We start from the raw sequence: 21,566 nt of genomic DNA on the forward strand, positions 1-21,566 counted from the left end.
TTTGTTATTGTAATAATATTTCACAATATTAATGTTTTACTGTATTTTATTTTAGTTATATTATTAAATAAATACATAAAAAACATTTACCCCAAACTTTTTAATAATTTTCTTTAAGAAAGTCTGCAAAAGACTAAGATTCTGTTTCAACATTACAAAATCCAGCATCCTAAATGTTGCCCTTGCATTGTTTTGTATTGAAACTGACAAAGATGTGAATTTAGAAATAGAAAAGCTTCTATGGTGTCCTGTGATATGGTGGCGGGCAGGGGTGCTGATGGTTCTTGTTAGGGGAGATTATCAGGGGACGTCACTAATGCAGCAGATTCCCAGCCAACTCGAAGTGTTCACCAGAGAGACCTTTCAACACCATGTCATGTTCCTGTCACTGCAGAACAGTGGCAAAGACATTTATAATGGCTAAACTCATATCACCACACTGTGGGTTGGATCTGTCGCCTGAGGGATTTATTTTACACACAGTTATTGTGACAATACTGGACATCCATCTGAACTGACTCTTAAGCAGGTACTGTTTTAGTATTTATCTTTAAATAATAAAAAAAATGGCTAACACTTTTCAATAAGGTTAAGGCGGTATAAACAACTAACAATGATCATTTTGTTGTAGCATTAATGGATCTCGGTTAAAGTTAATCTATGAAAATACTTTTCTAAATCACAAATTATAATGTTTTATAATTTATAAGTAATTTTAATAATTGTATATAATTTATAAATGCACTTTCAATTATTGTTAGTCATTATACTGTACATACAACATATACAACTTTAAATGTTATACATTTATTAGTAGGCCTATTTGTGGTAATTAACATTAAACAAGATCATTATTATAATTATGTATGATATTTAATAAGAAACTATAAAACATATAAATGCTTTAAAAGTAATGTGTATTATTACTTCATGTTAATCTATACTACCTTACTACTAGGTTTTACCAAACCGAAATGGAAAAAAAATTAACTTGCATCAGGCCTGTACCAAAAAAATTGATGGCAAAATTTTGGTAGAAACCGTACAGCACCTTAAAACATCAACATGCGCTCTTGACACACTTCCCACATCTTTTTTCAAAAGTGTGCTAAACAGTTTAGAAGCAGATCTTCTAGAAGTGGTAAATGCCTCACTTCTCTCTGGGAGTTTTCCAAACTCCCTGAAAACTGCAGTTGTCAAGCCCCTCCTGAAAAAGAACAATCTGGATAAGACCATATTAAGCAACTATAGACCGATCTCAAATCTTCCTTTCATAGGCAAGATCATTGAAAAAGTTATCTTCAATCAGCTGAACAAATTCTTAAGCTCGAATGGATACTTTGATAATTTTCAATCTGGTTTCCGACCGCATCACAGCACAGAGACAGCGCTCATAAAGATAATAAACGATATTCGCTTAAATACTGATTCAGGCAAATTATCAGTGCTGGTACTACTCGACCTCAGTGCTGCATTTGACACTGTCGATCATAACATACTTCTTGACAGGCTGGAAAACTGGGTGGGGCTTTCTGGGATAGTCCTAAAATGGTTCAGGTCATACTTAGATGGGAGAGGTTATTATGTGAGTATAGGAGACCATAAGTCTGAGTGGACATCCATGACATGCGGAGTCCCTCAAGGCTCAATTCTTGCGCCACTCCTGTTCAACCTGGATATGCTCCCAATGAGCCAAATAATGAGAAACAACCAAATTGCTTACCACAGCTATGCAGACGACACACAGCTGTACTTAGCCCTATCGCCTAATGATTACAGCCCCATTGACTCCCTGTGCCAATGCATTGATGAGGTCAACAGTTGGATGTGTCAAAACTTTCTTCAATTAAACAAAGACAAAACTGAAGTTATTGCGTTTGGAAACAAAGATGAAGTTCTCAAGGTGAACGCATACCTTCTCTCTAGGGGTCAAACAACTAAACATCAAGTCAGGAATCTTGGTGTGACACTAGAGTCAGACCTTAGTTTCAGTAGTCATGTCAAAGAAATAACTAAATCAGCATACTATCATCTGAAAAATATTGCAAGAATTAGATGCTTTGTTTCCAGACAAGACTTAGAGAAACTTGTGCATGCTTTCATCACCAGCAGGGTGGATTATTGTAATGGACTCCTCACTGGCCTTCCCAAAAAGACCATAAGACAGTTGCAGCTCATACAGAACGCTGCCGCCAGGATTCTGAGCAGAACCAGAAAATATGAACATATCACACCAGTCCTCAGGTCTTTACACTGGCTCCCAGTTAGATTTAGGATTGATTTCAAAGTATTATTACTGGTATATAAATCATTCAATGGCCTAGGACCTCAATACATTGCAGATATGCTCACTGAATATAAACCCAACAGATCACTCAGATCATTAGGATCATATCAGCTAGAAATACCAAGGGTTCACTCTAAGCATGGTGAGTCTGCTTTTAGCTATTATGCCAGCCACAGCTGGAACCAGCTTCCAGAAGAGATCAGATGTGCTCCTACAGTGGTCACATTCAAATCCAGACTCAAAACACTTCTGTTTAGCTATGCATTTACTGAATGAGCACTGTGCCGCTGTTCGTCCGACTGTACTGTATTGTATTTCATTTTATTTTTCTAAACTGTTTTAATTATTCTTGTTTCTTTTTATTATTTTAATTTCTTCTATGTAAAGCACTTTGAATTGCCATTGTGTATGAAATGTGCTATATAAATAAACTTGCCTTACCAATGTTTTCTTAAAAGGAATCACAACATAAGCAACCTCATCATTCCAGCTTCAACAAGAGACAGCTTAGATAAAAGCAGTTATTGAAATGTTTCTGACAGCATTAAGCAGAGGATAACTAGGTGCTAGATGTAACCATACATCTAGTGGCTATTAGCCATAGGAGAATTCCTGAGAGGTCTCACAGTCACACCATTCCCTGAACAGCACACATTCACAATAGACAACTTATATATGGCCGTTAAACAGTCCTAATGTTCCAAACAAAAAGTAACAGGATAAGAGGTTGTCATAACAATGTCGACCCTCCATTTAATAAACAGGATGTCTGAAAGCACAAAGAGCAGCGCTTGAATAGTGTGAATGTCTTTTATTAGCACTTTGTCTGTTGAATTCTTAATAAAGATCTACATCAAGTTCTTTTAATAAAAAGTGGCATCTGAGATCAAGAGCTTTTAGCATGTATATTTACAACGTAACAATATTGAATAAATACTAATATACAGTATAGACAGATATAGAAATGACCTTAGCACAACCCCAAATTCATTCAACTTTGATTCAGGATTGCCAATACTATTTTCAATAAAGCGAATGAAAATATTCCTGTTTAATGGCATTCTCTCATCTTGAAAGTTCAGTATTTGAGACAATGCCTTTAAGTGCCTCGTGACTGATTGTATGATGCTGGGCATGACTCATGCATGTCAGTCCGTCTGTATGAACTGTATGGATTTAGCAGTTATTCCAGCCCAGTGGCGGGACGAAGCACACCCAGCCATGCAGCTGCCCTGGATGCCAATCAGAGCTTTAGCAGAGGATTAATGGGAAGAGCCAGGGATGACTGTGCTCTTCAGTCAAGAGAACAGACAGCATACTTTATCTGGGTATCATAAGAACCTATTAAAAGGTTAAATGTAGTAATGAAGCAAAATGGCCACCAATAATCCCGTTGATAATTTAAGCCTTTAAACATAAAAAGCAACATTAAAAATGATCAACAGTTACAGTGGATAATTTACTATGAAAACAGGCCAGGAATAATAGATCTATTGCATGCTTATGCAAATTTGCATGCACTGATTATAAAAAAAGGTTTACAGGCCAAGAATATGATACAAGTATTACAATTAATTTTTAATGTGTTTGTAATTGATATTTTATGAGCATTAGAATGTGTGATTGGTTTCATATACTGTGTTTCATATGTTTTAAAGGTACTATTGTGTGGCTATTTCAAGCATAAGGGCAGCTGATAAACCGCAGACATGCTGTTCATTCTATGAGAATGACACAGTGACTCCAGCCATTCCCAAGAGCCCATTTTAAATGTGTCATATTTTAAGAGTTGGTGAACGCCTGGGACATCAGTAAGTAATATTTGTGTATTGTATTTTTTAGCAAATCCTGATCTGTATTTTCAGTTTCCACAATGAAATAGCGATTATTGTTCAGATTCATTATATGGCTCACTTTTATGTATTCTGGTGTAACCCAAAATAACATTACATGCAGTTAAATATGATACATTAATTTGCTATAAGTATATACTACCACATTCTTACTGTATAAAAAAACACAGGGATGAGCATCTATATGTGCATAAGGTGCATAAGGCTTGTACCTGTAAGGATTACTTTTGATGAGATGAAGAGTATATAAATCAAGAACAATTTCTTTGAGAGAGTATCTCAAAAGGCCATGTAGACCATCTATAAACTCCATTAATAATGGTGTGACATCAGCAGCTTGACAATACACAAGCTGTTAACGATATGAAGAGTAAATCTTTAATATTAATGCATTGTATTCAGTATTAATAGGCATAATCTGTTTTGCGTGTGTGTGTGTGTGTGTGTGTGCGTGTGCGTGTGCGTGTGCGTGTGCGTGTGTGTGTGTGTGAACAATTGTTTTTATTGAGCAGTTAGTTCAATATAAGAAAAAATATACAATATATTAAAATGTAACCCATACCACCCACCCACCAACTAGGTAGACTTATACTGTGCTGAGGAATTGTAAGACATTGCTGTGGAAAAAGGTAAAAAAAAAAATTCAAATAGGCTTATGATTTTATGTTTACTTACCAACCATAAATTTGAAATATTATCTAAATAATTCAGTATCCTATATTGACAAGAAAACATGTGTCATTTGTTGCCCTCTTGCCCATTATTCAGGCATTAATAATAACTCTTATTTTAAAAGATATTCTGACTTCATACAGCACAACTTCAAATTTGACTTGAATCCTGTGAAACCTCAATTCAAGAACCAGGGGGCGTCATTGCATAAGATACCGTAATCGAGTAAGCTCATCGCTTGAAAAGAGAGGGTTTTTAAACTCCTTTAAAGCGCCTCCTTCTGGTAAACAGTTCTATCCAATGAGCACAAGCTGAAAACTAGTAGCAAATAGTTACACAAAAACGTACAGATATAAAAAATATCCAAAATTATATATGTATGGCTATACATATCATATATACATACACACACACACACTAAATTATGTTTTTGAAAATGTAAAAAATGCAGAAAGTTTTCCGTGAGGGTTGTGTTTAGGGGCAATAATACAGTTTGACCACATGTACAGTATAAAAATCATATATATAAGTCCCTATAAGACATGGAAATCCAATGTGTGTGTTCTTGTTTATATGATTCATTAGGACACATATTTGTATAATGGCATGGGTATTACAACATAAATGTGGTTTATGGGGACATTTCCTGAGCCCTTGTAATTAAAATGGCTTAAAAAACATACTAAACAATGTTTTATTAAAATGTAAAAATGCAGACATTTTTCTGTGATGTGTAGTTTTAGGGGTTAGAGTAAGCGTTGGGGGATAGAATATAGAGTTTGTACAGTATAAAAACCCTCACATCTATGGCATGTCCTCATAATGATAGATTTGTCACCAACTTTGTGTGCGTGCGTGCGTGCGTCTGAGATGTGATGAGATGAAACATTCTTGGCAGCAATATAAGTCAGGGTACTAGCACATATTTAATTTTTGACAGGAATGAAAATGAGGCTATATGACAGATAAACAGTTTGTTAAATGGATTGTTATTTAACAGCATGCCCATTGTTCAGCTGATGAAACATCTTTAGAAAACTATTTCAGTTCACAGAAACTCCATTAAACAGTTTTGTTGTGTTTTGTTAAATGTTGTGATTTGTTAAAATGTACATGTGATCTAGGACCTATCCCTCACAGCCTTGTTTTCATTTGTGTAAAATTCAATATGACATCTACCCATAAGGTCTTTAACATGCTTTCCTTCTAATAGAAGGTTCCATTCAAAATCTTCATCTAAACATGAGCTAAAACTACTATATAATCATATAAAATCCTTTATATTGTGGAAATATGGACGTGTCTTCAATTTCATAAGAAGAACAGTAGGAGAGGAATACATTTATTTACAGGAATACTTCACCAGTGTGTACACACTGCATGCTCTTAAAACACATACCAAACGCACTACATTTTTCTTAATATGGAGCTAATTCAAGAAAGCCGGGAGAGAGAGCAGACGGGTGTTTGAAAGAGCCAGAGAAGATAATACAGCTGGTGCAGACAGTGGAGGCCATAAAGGGACTCAGTGATTGACAGAGACAGGCAGCACCAACAGCTGAATCTAAGAATGGAGAAATCAGCAGAGAGGGATGAGGAAACAGTACAAAGGTTAGAGCTAAATCTGGCTGAATTGAAAAGCACCCCAGTAACTGTACATAGCATTTACTGACATTTATACAGCAGTGAACCACTGACATTTTAAGAGCACTGCTTTAAACTCATCCACCGAAAAAGAGCACTAAAATGTGTTACCGAGATGTTTAAGGTTTAGATTCACACTTGCTGTTGTGAACACTTATTCACATTTGTCATTTTTGTCAAGTTCTTTGAGCAACAATCATTTAGTCCATTAACGACAATACAGTTACAGAGCATTCTCACACAGAACCGTCTAATTGCAACATGACACCCGCCAACACGAACGTATAGAAGGCGACAACATTTCTTTTTCTGTTCTGAGGGGGTGGGGAGTGAATGGGCCATGTGAAAGGTGCAAGAGACCCTCTTAGAGCAGTTGTGCTGCTAGAGAAATGAAGGAGACCAACGGATTCAAAGAACTTGGAAATCAGGAATGAACTGGATTTTCTTTCTCTTGGATGCAAGGCGTAATCGGAAGTTGTTGGCTGCAAGCACATAAAGGGGGAGTGCTTCCAGAAAGATAAAGATCAGAAGAGAGACAGGCCATAAAAATCACCTGAAGGTTAGAGGACACCAAGTATAAGAAGAGGAAACTACTAAAGTAGCACATGCCATTTATATACCGGGTTTAAATGCATCAATATATGTGACTAAAACATATATTGCTAGAAAAGTGATTCCAGTGAATGAGAACATCCTATTGCAAACAGTCAATTGGAAAAGACTTTCGAATGTATCATTAGACATGCTTACTGTTTGATAACGTACATAAATTCATTGTGTATTTTACAACTCTGACACAATGCAGCTGTCACTGAGGAAGTTTTTGTAGGATTCTGAGAGAAACTGGACTCTAACAACAACCAATCCATATTAACTGTAATTTGCTGGTGTGGTTAAGGAAAAATACAAATGTTTCTAAACTCTATCCTTGTGGTCATTACTGACCTGGCAGCTGGACTTCTCGGCAACGCATCTTTTCGACGTCATTTTCATTTGTTGCTTTCAGCATTGCTTTTGTTTGGGCCCCTCCTGAGTCTATGGGTTTCCCATTATAGTGTGTTTGCAAAGAGGACTCACTTTCTCTACAGGTAAGCAACACAAACACAAATATGTGCAAATGAATGTCTTTCAAATTCAATAATTCAATTAAGCAATACCACACTAGCAAGCACGCCGGTGTTCTGCGGCCTCATGCCAATCACAACAGCATGATTGCTCGTGTGACATTGCTTCAACACAACAGTTCAATAAACAAGAAGTTAATATTGAGTAACTTACATTTTTTTACCTATATTGCTTATTCTTTTTGTATATTTCTGCACTGCACATGAAAATACTTCCAAAAGAATCGAAAGAAAAATCAAACCATCGCGTTTCTGTGCAACGCACAATAGTAACTTTTCTGAACTGTTTTTAATTAATCGGTTTGAGTGAATGATTCAATGACTCACTCATAAAGACAGTTAAATCCGAATATGCATGTTTCCCTACTGTTCAGTAGGCGAAAACAGTATGAGTAGATACTTATTTTACTAGTAACTTCGCAACCTTTAAAAAGTGTTCTATATAATATGAATCAGGGGCATTTCTAACTAGAGGAACAGGCCCCCCATTAAAAAAAGCGTATTTCCATAACAATATCAAGAAAGAGACTAAAATTATAGGTACAGTGTGTATATATATATATATATATATATAGTCTTTTCCTGAAGTCGCTCACAAGCTGCACATGCAATAAAGAACTCCATCACTGAATTGCACTTCCAAATGTGTGAAAAATAAATGTAGAATGCAAGACTGTGTTCAATATTAATAGAGTAATATGTCATTCACCATTCATTTGTAGGGTTTTCCTGCGCTCAGGCTGGGGCTGGACCTGCATCTTTGTTGGCTCTTTTGTCTTTGTCCTCTCTTTCTCAGTTCGTCGCTCACTCACACTTTCCCTGCGACACCTTTCTCGGCTAGCTGTGGCAGGTGGATTGTGGCTGGCCTTCCGCAAACTGCTTTGTCTATTGGAGAATGCCACCGGGAGCTGTTATGAACCCCTCAGCTCCAGTCTTGAGCTGGCTTCAGGGACCAATGGAGATGGACAACCTTTATTGCTTTTACGGGAAGGTGAAACAAAGGAAGCCTGTGTCCGCTCTGGCATGTTGTGGCGTGGCTATGAAGTATCTGAAGATGCCCTCCTGCTGTGTTTGTGCTGCCTGCTTCTAGCTGAAGAGACTGCAATATTTGGGCCGTACCTTTGCCTGGGTGGACCCTCTGAAGCCCCGCTGCGCATCCTCTTCCTGTTCTGTGTCCTTCTGTTGAGTCTCTGGGTGTTCCTGCTGCTCTGTCTGCTGGCTTACTTCCCAGAGTTTCCTACTCAGCTTCTGGGAGGTGCTCTGGGTTGTTTGAGCTGGAGAGCATTGTATCAGGGCTGGTACCGACTTGGACCTAGTTGGTACTGCCCCGGGAGGCCAGGGGTTGGACTTTTGTCAACACAGAGCAAACAGGATGAAACAACTGAGACACTGTGTGAAACTAATGATAAAGACATCAACTAGAGAAGGCTTGAGGAATTAAAGCATGGCTGAATTTGGACTAATTATATAGTGCTTTATTACACCAGTGAAACCTAAAGAATATACACCCAAATCTGTCAATGCAAAATTAATGTATATTTGATAAAATTGCTGGTATTTATACAATTCATTCATGCTGATTATATTCTCACTCAAGACCCTGACAATGAAAAAATGGAATCACAGGTGGGGTTTGAGAAGGTACAGGGGTAGTTCAGTCCAAAATAAAAAGTAATCATTTACTCTGAGTTCCAAACCTGTATAAGTTATAAAATTGTTTTGGTATGACTTCCAAATTGACTGTTCGAACCTCTGTGGCCAACAAAATATCTTTTGCATTTAAAAGAAAAAAGTTTCAAACACATTTGGAACAACAGGTGAACTAGCCCTATTTTTTGACAATAGTTTTGACCCTAATACAGTACTAATTTCTCAGAGAAAATTATTCCAAACAAATGAAGAAACAAATGAGACACCACATTAATTTATTAGGCTCAATCTTGACCATCTCAATTAGTTTTTTTTATTACAAAAATACTCCAGAATTTCTGAAAATCTCAGCTTTAAATAAAAAACTTGTGATTCAATTATGCTCAAACTCGTATGTAATTTAAGGACAGACAGAATAATTTTGGGTCAGTGTGGCAATAATTTTTACACAGTTGTCTCGCTTTGCAAACATTGCTAAAAATGACCCATCTCTTGAACAAAGCTTTCAAAAACCTTCAGTGGTCTCATAACAAGACAATAAGGGATATATTCAAAGAGATATAAATGCCAATGTAGACCACACAATTTTAGTTTTAGTACCCACAACGCATGCTAAGTTTAATAAGGCAAGAGCAGGAATGGCTCCCGGTTAAAATGACAATGGTAATGAAATAGATTCTTTCCATCTATCTTTAAAAAAATCTGTTCAACAAAACTTTAACTACATAACTCAGAAAAGAAGAAAAAAGGTGATGGACACGCACATAGAAAAACGTCTTGTCTGCTGGGAGGAAGCTCCAAATAAAAAGCTGAAAAGGAGAAAAACATTCTCTGAAAACTTGCTCAGAGCATTATAAAAAGGCATGTTCCTTCACAAAGTATAATAATCCGGGACAGTGGTTGGTATAGTCAGTCAAGAACCATTCATCATAGGAATTTCAGATGTGACACTGTCCAATGGCTGCCAGTGGCAATCCATGAGTGAATCATAGAGCTCCTCACTACGCTCCATGTATTGCTTATTTAATGCATCCACATCCACCTGCAGGTTTGGGTCTGAGGGAGAAGAAAGATGGTGAGTAACTCACTGATGTTCATTCTTACTGTAATCAAAAATTTGGTCAACTAATCAGTGGAACTAAATATTACCTTCAGCAGGGTCCTCCTCAACATCCTCAGTGCCATCATGGGACTGCAAGAGCAAAATAAAAAAAATGGTCAATTTTAGAACAGAAATGTTTTTTATTAACAACAAAAATGCTTTTCATTGATCTTGTGTTTGCGGCTGCTAAGATACCTCTGTGGATCCCTGCATGTCAGCGGGGTTGGGGGGCACCCCCATAGGTGGGGGTACTCCCATCATCCCATGTGGAACTGGTGGGGGGGTAGCATACGGGTTATATCCGTAGTTGTAACCGCTGTACTGATCATAGCCCCACTGTGGATAGTAATTGTTATAGGGCTGTTGATAGTACTGCTGTTGATAGTTGCTGTTGTAGCTGTTATTCTGGTTGTGGTAACTGCTTGATTTGTTGCTAAAATGTAAAAGAGAGAATATAACAAGATTTCATGTGGATTTGTCAGGTGAAAGTTCAAACATCAAGTCTCACTGACCACATAAAACTTAATGACAATGAATATACAGTAATAAACATTTGAAATGGATAAAAAAAAGTTCATCAAAGTTGTCCTAAGACAAGAACGGGTATTGTTCAAACTGATGAAAGGTTTTGATCCACTTCAAATGTTGACTACTATACATCAAAATAAAAGAATATTACTTAACTACATATATGCAAAAATTATAATTTTTTTAAATATTTAATTTATTTCTTAAACCCATGAGTTAAACATTAATCAAAAAATGTATGAAATATACCCTTTGTTGACGGCGATGCTTATCCTGATGGATTTTCCTCCCAGGCCTGATGCGTTCTGAAACTCCTCAAGGGCTTTCTTCTGTTCATTCTCATCACTAAACTTCACAAAGCCATAACCCCTGTTTGAAAGAACTAGATCATCAGCACCCGTTCTCTCACTCTTCATGCGCCTCATCATGCAGTATATGCATATTTCAATATGTATTCAGTAAGTAAAATATTTATTTGATGGTAGAACTGAAACTTCACTTTTACTTTTAACATGAAGTAGCATCACTTCAATTGTGAGTTGCTCTTGCTTACCCTATATGGGGAAAACAATAGTTTTAGCAGATTTGTAACAACGGCAAATCACATCCATGTATTGTCTGGCCCTTTTTAGGAGAGGGAGGGTAAAGAGTATCGACTGAAAATAAGCTTTTAAAAAATATAAAATAAAATGTAAAGGAGACCTCATTCTGTGGTGAAGATCAGTAGGTCGAACTGTCAGAGAAAGCCAAGTAAGGTTATGCAGTACATGTGATGGCTAAAACATTTCATACCTGGAGTTCCCATAGGGATCAGTGACAACTTTGGCTCCTTTGCATGAAGGGAATTTTTTCAGAAAAAACTGATGAAGCTGGTAGTCATCCACTTCTGATGTGAGATCTCCAACAAAGACAGAGAATTCTGGGCTGAGAAACAAAGTAAACCATATAAAGTAAAAAAAAAAAAAAAACTCCACAATTTAAATGTATTTATTTATTGTAAAAATGAATATTTAAGCACAAAACAAAGCAGCTGGGCCATTCAGTGTTAAATAAACCAAATTTTGGAAACTTCCCCAGCTACATTTTTTTATTTTGTTAGTATTTTTCTGAAGAAAGGTAAACATTAATAGTGATAAAAGCCAAACTATTAAATGTCATGGATGAATATTTACTGAATAACCCACTATTTTGCAAAGGGGGGTCAAAATGAACATTTTCACCTGAGATTTGAAGCCAAAATACACGTGGAGGCGAAAATGAATTTAGTTTTCAGTTCATTCCTATGGAAGTTCAGCTTCACTCTCACAAGTGAGCGCGAGTCACGCTCAACGTTCATCAGAATTACGCTAACTAAAAACGCTTGCTCTGCTCCGCGCCAGTGGACACGCAATGTTACACACTGGATTTCTTGGCTGACTAATGAGAGTTGTTTGATGACTCCACTGCGTTTATCAGTCCTGGGGGGAACACTCGTTTTACATGTATTTGGCGCTCCCTATTGTTGAGGATGAATTATTGACATGTAAAAGTCTAGACCCTGAATATAAGACGATGAGACAAGATCTTATCTTCAGAACAATACAGTATGTGAAAATGCACTATCCAAACTTAAATGGCTGTAATTCATGAAAGCCTTGGAATACAGACCTACGGATGGTCTCTTTTTAAAGAAGACACAAAGCAGATTATTGCTGAAGTGTAAAAAAGTTTTTTGTAATATGAAACATGACACTGCACAATAGGCCGCTAAAAGGAATTAAAGTACTGTTTTCATGGTAACACAAGGTCTGATTTTATAATGGTTTTCACAGAATATTGAGGGTGTAAGCTTTTGAAAGATACCTAATTTGATGATTAATAAAAATATGTGATGGTAAACAAAGGCAATAAATAAGCACCAAGCGTCCCACCCACTACCAGGACACTGACAGTAAGGCCCTATATGGTTAAATCCCAGAGATATAGGGATTTCAATGTGGCTCCATGAGTAAATTGTACACATTTTCAGTGGTCAAAAACCAAAGATAGGTCACTCTGCATAAAATGTATACTTTTTTCTTTTAAAGAGGAATGTCTGAAGAACAAATTAGGTTGAAACTACAAATGCATCGCGTTTCCTTCTATCAAAGCGACTCGCGGCCCACAGAACCAAACACGTACGTTTTTGGTTGAATTTTAACAGACCTGACTATTTGTGTCTCGTTGGTTAATGGGGACTTAGAAACGGAGATTGTTAACACAGACTTTATGGAATAAACTGGCAATGAACAAAAAATGCAGATAATGGGTTACCATTATTCCAGAATGAAATCGGGTTCTCTAGCCGTAATACACATATATCAGACTTCTGTCCTGTCCATTGCTATGGTCACTAAATCAGTTCACAAATAACTGCACACCGACAGTTACGGCTAATGAGCCTCCATCAGATTCAGGGGTGTCATCGTCGGTGTGCGGTTATTTGTAAACTGATTTTAATTGCCTAAACCATGACTAAAATAAAGGCTTTTTATATATTTAGTTAAATTCTTGAGTGCCTTGGCTTGATACGTTTTACTGTTTTTTCTTCGTTTAGCTTTATTTTTGTCTTTTTGATGTCAGGCATTGCTAAAGATTTATCCTTACTTGTAGATGAAGAAAGATCTGCATTTATCCTTTTCAGCGACCCTGTTGATAACCATTTATCCATGTTTAAATCTGTTGTAGCCCAGTTACTGTATACAGCAAAAGTATGGTAGATAAATTGGTGGCTTATTCTTAACAGAACTGAACAGCAAGCTTAAATAGTGAATACACAGTAACAGTTTAATATTAATTTTTTATTTCATTATATATTTAATTATTATATTAAATTAGACATTTTTACATACATTAACAAAATTATTATTTTTAGTAACAGTAGGCTAAATTGCCTTTTTTTTGTATTATTATAGATATCTCACTATCCTTATAGATTCTGGTTCTTTAACTTGTCTGGAGCTACCAAGAGTTAACAGACCTAAGCTTCATCGACAAATGTTAAATACACAAATCAAATGTTTAGGTTACAACTGCATCTGTCTGAAAATAAAACAGCAGTGATTGACTTTATTATTATTATTTTCAAACTTTTCAATGTTTTTTGTATTATAAAATGTAATAAAAACTTTCTTAACATTTATTTGGTTCTAACAAGTAACCTTTTGCTAAGGAAACCTCAGAACTCTGAAACCGGAATGGAAAAATAGTTTTTGCTCAATACTAACTGAAATGAAAAATAATGAATTATAATTCCTGCACACAAGAGATTTGGTGTTGTTTCCAAACAAATGAAAAAAGATATGTATATTGGTAAATAGTCACTTTTACCCCCCCCTCTACAAAATAATGGATTACTAAAAATCGACTAAAAATTACTTTAGGGAAAAAAAACGTTAAATGAATTAGCTGCGCACTGTGCGCAGTACTTGGTAGCCTTGTTGTCCGCCTAAATGAATTATAAATAAACATAAAAAACTAGTAGGCTATTTGCAGTATATTAAATCGTTTTTGACCTAATTATTTTGCACTGAAATGAGTCTGACACACGAGTCTGTCGGCTCTGACAGCGTTGCATCACGTGCACCTGCGCAATATCAAAGCCTATGATTTACGAAAATAGTACTATGTTGTCAACTAGTGATATCATCACAAGAACTTTTGAGGAATATGCAACATAATTTAGACAATTGTTTTTGTCATATGTATTATAATAACTGACAGACACTATCAGTTCAGCCGCTCTGTGGAGCTCAGCTTCGCGGCTGAGACACAAATAGACTTTTAACTTTAAAAAAAATGCTGCCACACTGCCGATGTCTTTGTTGACATGGTAGAAGAGGACTGACTGACTGACTGACTATGAATTAAACGCTCTCACAATTAAATAAATAATATTCAGCAAACCTTCTAGTAGCCTACTTTCTTCAATCTGTCTCTCTTCTCCAGTGGGTTGGGCTAATTCAAAAGAAGTGAAAACAAGGGGGGTGTTCTGAAGACAGACTTTTACCTGTGAAACAGGGGTGCTCTGAAAACACCCCCATTAGCAATTAGTGCTTTCCACCCGGTGAAATGAACGCGGCAAAACTGATCAAATGAACGCGGCAAAAAATCGACCAATCAGAATTTTGGTCGAGCCAGAACGTATCGACCAAATAATCGACTGGGAGATTACAGCCATACATTTTATATTTTGGCTTTCGTTCCTATTTTTGTTAGTCTTTCTTCAGAAATTTTTTTTAACAAAATTTAAATTGAGCCGGGCACCTCTGGATGAGTTGTCACAGAATGAACCAACTGCTTTCTGTTTGGTTTCTCAAAAAGAGATCAGAAACCAAAATGTTATTATGGACAACATTATGTTATTATGTGCTTACCCAGGCTCTGGCCTTTTCCCATATGTTGCATAGTTTAGCTTGAACTTCCTGGGCTGAAAAGAAAAGAAATACAACCATTGAGCAAATGGAATAACACTTTGCCTGTAGTATGGACATAATTCGCTAACAAAGTGTCTTATTATTTGAGTAAGGAAGCTATTATTTCCACATACCTCCACCAATCAGTACTGGCTTTATCCCATTCGTCAGCTAGTTCCTAACAGAGTTTATTCACCAGCTTCAAACAAAGTCATTTTATAAACAGCCTCAACCACCTTCCTTAGGGAAGAAATTGAGCTCTGTAACTTGCCCATCACTAGTAATGTATAGAGTAATAACTGAAATGTCTCATATGAGGTGGGGGCCATGCTGGATATGCCTTCCTATAATAATCTAAATATATGAATGTATTGAATTCAAATAGATTAAATTGTATAGATGAACTATACAATTTAATGGATGCAAGTTTGGCGTCTCACCGGATTTGATCCTGGAACCAGCTTCCCATTAAGCCTCTGCACACAACGATCAACGCTGGCCTCATCTGCCATCTCCACAAAACAGTATCCAGCCGAGCCTCTGAGGAAACACAGAACAGTTATTTGAAAATTGGACAAAAGGTATAAGACTGTGTACCCTTTGCCTTGAATGAGGAAAATAACTACAATCCCAAGCATGGCAAAATACAAAATAATGAACAGAAATATAAAAGATGCTATATAGAAATATATAGATGTTTATTATATGGACTAACAACATTTTACACTTTTTTTTTTTTTTTACTATGTACATTTAGCTTGATAATGTAGGGAAATTAACTGTCATTTGCATTGCTTCATGACAGTGAGCGGTGCTAAAAATTGGTGTGATTTGCTTGCCACGATTCTGATTGGTGGAGATTTTTCTGCAGAATCATGGGTAATGTGATTTTTCACCAGGAATTCCACTGTTAAACAAATTATTTAAAAAATTTAATTGAAATGATGCAGGCTCGATGGCTTCAACCTCGTAGCTCATAGTAGGTCTATCAGTAGGCTTGGATTTGGGTTGCCAAATGTCAGTTTCATTGGTGCCAACAGTGCAAACTGCAAATCTTAGGCGTTGGACAATGTGAAACATATATTGTTTCAAATGAGTCCACCTCCAAATGAGTCCAGCCCAGAAGACGCCTAACACCCAGACCGTTGCTGTCCAGAGTGAAACACAGGGTGGATCTGTGATGGTTTGGGCATCAGAATCATGGCATTCCCTACTGTGTTTGATGTGCACTGCCAAAGGACTACCCAACCATTCTGGAGGACCATGTGCACCTAATGATTAAAAAATTGTACCCTGAAAGGGATGTATCAGCATAATGCACCAATTCACACAGCAAGACTTGTTGTGACAGAACGGTTTGATGAACATGAAAGTGAAGTTGAACATCTCCCATGACCTGCACTGCCACCAGATCATCTTTGATCATCAAACTGCCACCAGATCATCAAACATTTTCCACTAGTGATGGGCGATACTGCAAATTTCGGTATCGATTCGATACGAAGTAAATACAGGGCCAGTATCGCCGATACCGATACTTTTTCATTTTAAAAGCAGGCACTTGAACTTGTATGCACTTTCCTGTGCCTGTGTCATGATTTATGAGGTGAATGCATCATTAATATGCTAAATCTGAATACGTTTTCATGACTACTAGGCCTAAATATTAAAAACTACCCTAATTATAGTACTAGCCTACTAGTACTAGCCTACTGTTCAAAAGTTTGGGGTCTGTAAGATTTTTAATTCTCTTCTGCATTCATTTGATCAAAAATACAGTAAAAACTGTAATATTACAATTTAACATAGGCTATCTGTTTTCTATGCCATAGTAAACTGTAATTTATTCATGTGATCAAAGCTGAATTTTCGGCATCATTACTTCAGTCATGATGTTATTTCATTTTAATATGCTGATTTGCTGCTCAGGAAACATTTCTTATTATTATCAATGTTGAAAACAGCTTCATATTTTTGTGGAAACCATGATACATTTTATGCAGAATTATTTGATGAACAAAGTTGAAAGAACAGTAGGGATGCACCGATTGGGAAATTCTGGGCCGATACCGATACCGATGTTTAACATAACAACTTGGCCGATGGCCGATGCCGATGTTTTTTCTTTTTGTTATTTATTCCTTCTTTTGTGCCACGTAAACATACAAGTCTTTCGGCTCTTGATCACACTATCCTAGAATGAGCACAAATTCAATCAGACCAATTTATGAAACAAAAAAACCCTTTAATGTCACTTTCTGGTTGACAGTTATAACCTTATTTATAAGTTCTTTTTCAGTTGTTATGAAGAGCAATATGAGAGAGAAATTTGGTAATCATTGTCTGACCCAACAAAAAAAACATTATAATATTCATTTTATTTTTCGTGTTCGCATTTATGAGGGAAAAAACACGGGTGAATGTTCATGCCAAAATATTAAATTTTAAGCGCGCACGCGCTCTTCTGCGAGAGAGAGAGAGAGAGAGCCCCGACCGCGCGCGCGCTCTCACTCACTATTCAGAGCGGTCAAGCTTCCCCGTACTTTTTGACAAGAGTCCTTGACAGGGAGGCCAGAGTTTCTTTGCAGCTCAAGTCGGCGGCGGTGTGTACAGTTAATGCTCTATCTGTTGACGGCGCTGAGGGAAAAGCTCCCGCCACTGGAAGAAGCAGTCGCCGCCCATTTGTGTCCTCCTGCGCACCCATCAAAGCCGTGCAGAACGTCTTCAGCACTCGCGGATCGTGCATACTCCGCCGCTTCTTCTGCTACACACCATGGTCGTTCTTTTCTCGAGAAAAGGAGTTTTCTCATAGAAAATAAATAAATAAATGCGTCATTGTACCCAGCACTTCTGAAAATGCACTTCCGAATGCGTCTCTGTCCCCAGCATATCAAACCAAACTGACGCCCATGTGACATCGGCGAATGTCATTTTTATTTCCCGATGGCAGTTAACGAGGCAAATATCGGCCGTTACCAATGTTCAGCCGATGCATCGGTGCATCCCTACATTTATATGAAGTAGATTTTTTTTTAACAGTTTAAAACCCTTGACTGTCACTTTGGATCAATTTAATGCATCGATCCTTGTTGAATAAAAATATTAATTTCATTTAAAAAAATCTTACTGACGTCAACATTTTGAACCGTTATGTACACTTTTAGTTTGTTTATTGCGAAATAACTCCCGATTGTTTCTCTGTCATCTAAGCAAGGCTTCGTTTCCCAAACGCACTGGGCCTGTGAGCTCAGCGAAGCACCAGCATCGAACAGAGCGGATCTCTGTGATTGATTGGTTTCGTCTTGTATCCAGATGACTAGGAGAAAAAGTTATATCCTACACAATTATCCGCTATTATCCGCTAACATTCGCTTATTTTTCCACCTAGAAGCTTATTTTACGCACTGAATTGCGTGCTAAATTAATAAAAAAATTACTGGTAAAAAAACACATTTGGATCGATCCGCCCATCACTATTTTCCACAACCAGCATCACATAGTGACCTGGCCAATGTGGAAGAGGATTGGCTCAAAATCCCTCTGGCCACTGTGGAGGACTTGTATCTGTCATTACCAAGATTAATTGATGGTGTTTGGCCGCAAAAGGAGGCCCTACACCAGGGGTAGGCAACCTAAGGCACGCGTGCCAGCACTGGCACGCGGAGGGTTAATCGCTGGCACACAAGCAAATGCGAGAGAAGTGTATTTCATTCAGATAAAGTAGTCTAGTTTTATACCGGTCAAATGCACTCGGGCTCCCCATGATTAACATCGCGCAACATCAGCATCACACGTGCACACGGAGCGCACATGTAGGAAACCTCGTGAATTACGGCCGTTTCACGCATATTTTTTTCGACGTACATGTTAATCAATGAGTGCATAGCAGGAACAGCGCGCGAGCGCCCAACAGGAGCGTCGCGTGAGCAGTAGTGAAGCGGTGGGGTCTCGCCGCCGAGTCTATTTTGTCTGCGCTGCTCACGCTCAATTTAAAGCCCCATTCACACAGAGATTCCAGAAAATACACGGATAAAGTGACCCGAGATGTGACCCGAGATTTGACCCGGGTTCGTTTGATTTTGGTTCATTCACACTGCCAGTGATTTTCCGGAATCAGAGAGTGCGTTCTCAAACAAGCCGTAGCCTACAAATCCCGTAAAGACACGTGACATCGATGTAACTTAAAATGTCTTAATTTTGCTTATGAGCTGCGATTTCTCTCTCTGATTCGATCATAAACTTGCGCATTACGTACCGTTTCACTTGCTGGCGAACGATCCCGGCTTTAGCGTCATCACTACGACACGGCATTATTAAGGCTTTTGTTCACACAGCGCGCGTTCCGGGACTGAACACGGCAATGTTACTAGGTCCCCAACCCGGCATCAATCCCGGGTCGTGTTTGCATTCACACCGAAGGCAAAGCGCTGTGCGCTGGGTTCAAAGCGCTGTGTGAAAGGGGCTAAAGTGAAAGCACACTTTTGATGGACAAAATAAATATGATTCCAAACAAAAGTGCCCAAAATGCACAGAATGTGCATGTCTAGTGTGTTTTAACAAGAACTGGATTAGGTTATGTCAGAAAAGAAAATTAAGACTCAAAAATATTTATATAAAATAAACTTGTTTTTATTATTCAGTTTGGGTAAAAGGATATGGTATTTTATAAAAATATATATATAGAATATAAATATTTGTGTGTGCTGTAAAGAAAAAATGAAATCGGAATCGGCTAAAAAAATCGGTATCGGCAGGTCAAACTCAATGAAAAATCGGAAATCGGAATCGGCCTAGAAAATTGTAATCGGTGCATCTCTAGTTAGGAGTTATAAATATTATTAAATTGTCTATCTAAATCTAAAACAAATTTCAAGAGAAATATAAAAATTTCTGTACTATTTCTGTGTAAGCCATTATGAAAATGTAAAATGTTTGTGTATTTATATGAGTGTGTGGGTGTGTGTGTATATATATATATATATATATATATATATATATATATATATATATATGCTATGTGTGTGTTGTGGCACAGTGATGAACTTGGAAACTTAAAAATGGCACTTTATGACAAAAAGGTTGCCGACCCCTGCCCTACACCATACAAATAAATGATTGTGGTCTAAAACCAGGTGTTTCAGTTTCATTGTCTAACCCGTGTAAACTACCGTTAAAAAAATCCCTTTGGAGAAAATGAATGGGCTTTTTTTTTACTTCCGGAACAGACTGTTGCATTATTTAGAAAAGAGATGTAATCTTACCCAGTAACTCGATGTGTAATAATTTTGACACCGTAGGCAGTCTCTCCCATTGTGCTGAAAGCTTGCTTAATGAAGTTTTCATCCATGTATGGGTCTAACTGAAAAACAAATAATACAATTAATGGCCTAAGCTGAAGCAGATCCATGTCAGCATATTTTATACACATAAAACGTTAATAATTTACAGGAGAAGCAAACGTCTGCGTCACGTATCCGTTTACAGAGCAATCACCGGCGATATAAAACTTTAACGATCAAGTTGACTAAACTTACGATTTAGTGCACTAACGTTACACTGTTGTTTAGTTGGTAAGTTCATAAACCGGTCATGCAGTTTGTCTCAATATTTGAAACTACGACACAAAAGCACTTGTGCAAATATGACCGGACATACAGTTTGTCTCAATATTTGAAACTACGACACAAAAGCACTTGTGCAAGTATGAGGGGCTTCTCGAGAATAAACATGAGGAAACAAACTATTAATCAGCACTATGGTTACATAATACGATATAACAGTATTTTAATTCGATGTACAGTAAGTATTTATTTCTGTAGTGACTTGTTCCGTTTAGTGTTTACTTGTTCTGGCCTGTTGGTCGTGCTTGCGTAACATCGAGCTAAAACCACATGCTGCTGGTTTCTAACCGAACGTTACATACATACTCACTGAATTATCAAAGAAAAGTCAACAAAAACAGAATACTTACATCACCCATCCATAAGCTTGTCATTCTGTTAAACATATTGGCGGCTAAATGTGTTACACCTCACAGGTTTATGAAATTAAACGACTGTTGGCTGCCGAGTTTGCCTGTGGTGATTCGTGAAGCTAGCTAGCAGAACGTCGTTTACTCAGACACACTTCCGCTTCCGGCCGCACAGCTCTCAGATCCACATAGCAGATCCAGTGAGTTCACTCCCAGTCCCTCCTGGAACTGGAAGTCTCAAGTCTGTCTATTTGGTTCACTCATGGTTCAGCACACTGAGCTGTACTATCTATGGAAATAAT

The 21,566-nt window shown here is 37.4% G+C and overlaps 2 protein-coding genes and 2 long non-coding RNA genes across 6 annotated transcripts; 2 read left to right on the forward strand and 2 right to left on the reverse strand.

Annotated features, from left to right (window-relative positions):
• Positions 1-452: 452 nt before the first annotated feature.
• On the forward strand, positions 453-4,188 carry LOC309500694. Its single transcript, XR_014206664.1, has 2 exons — positions 453-529; positions 3,946-4,188. It is a non-coding gene; the product is annotated as an uncharacterized lncRNA (long non-coding RNA).
• Positions 2,594-8,430, reverse strand: LOC309500693. 2 transcript variants are annotated; one of them, XR_014206662.1, is made up of 3 exons: positions 8,290-8,430; positions 7,402-7,538; positions 2,594-6,376 (listed from the first exon to the last, which is right to left on the reverse strand). It is a non-coding gene; the product is annotated as an uncharacterized lncRNA (long non-coding RNA). The 2 variants fall into 2 exon arrangements; XR_014206663.1 differs by lacking the exon at positions 8,290-8,430 and having other exon boundaries at positions 7,402-8,277.
• On the forward strand, positions 6,783-9,885 carry fitm1l (fat storage inducing transmembrane protein 1, like). The gene is made up of 2 exons (XM_082172385.1): positions 6,783-7,544; positions 8,303-9,885. The coding sequence occupies exons 1-2, from the start codon at positions 7,366-7,368 to the stop codon at positions 9,000-9,002; spliced, it is 879 nt and encodes a 292-aa protein (XP_082028511.1). The 5' UTR covers positions 6,783-7,365; the 3' UTR covers positions 9,003-9,885.
• On the reverse strand, positions 9,489-21,428 carry trnau1apb (tRNA selenocysteine 1 associated protein 1b). Of its 2 annotated transcripts, XM_082172383.1 has the most exons (10): positions 21,265-21,428; positions 20,555-20,652; positions 15,734-15,833; positions 15,255-15,307; positions 13,486-13,527; positions 11,653-11,784; positions 11,110-11,229; positions 10,528-10,765; positions 10,380-10,422; positions 9,489-10,286 (listed from the first exon to the last, which is right to left on the reverse strand). In XM_082172383.1, the coding sequence occupies exons 1-10, from the start codon at positions 21,298-21,300 to the stop codon at positions 10,144-10,146; spliced, it is 1,005 nt and encodes a 334-aa protein (XP_082028509.1). In that variant the 5' UTR covers positions 21,301-21,428; the 3' UTR covers positions 9,489-10,143. The 2 variants fall into 2 exon arrangements, with proteins under 2 accessions (XP_082028509.1, XP_082028510.1); XM_082172384.1 differs by lacking the exon at positions 13,486-13,527.
• Between the last annotated feature and the right edge of the window lie 138 nt (positions 21,429-21,566).

Source organism: Leuciscus leuciscus (assembly GCF_965113295.1).
Source record: "Leuciscus leuciscus genome assembly, chromosome: 6".
NCBI classification, from domain to species: domain Eukaryota; kingdom Metazoa; phylum Chordata; class Actinopteri; order Cypriniformes; family Leuciscidae; genus Leuciscus; species Leuciscus leuciscus.

Coding starts and splice junctions, on each gene's coding strand:
- trnau1apb (XM_082172383.1), bottom strand. CDS start 21,300: ATGTTTAACAGAATGACAAGCTTATGGATGGGTGAT. Junction 10,766..11,109: donor AGCATCGCCGTCAACAAAGG/GTATATTTCATA, acceptor TTTACATTTTAG/CAACAAATCAAGCAGTTACC. Junction 10,423..10,527: donor ACATGCAGGGATCCACAGAG/GTATCTTAGCAG, acceptor TTGCTCTTGCAG/TCCCATGATGGCACTGAGGA.
- fitm1l (XM_082172385.1), top strand. CDS start 7,366: ATGTTTCTAAACTCTATCCTTGTGGTCATTACTGACCTGGCAGCTGGA. Junction 7,545..8,302: donor AGGACTCACTTTCTCTACAG/GTAAGCAACACA, acceptor ATTCATTTGTAG/GGTTTTCCTGCGCTCAGGCT.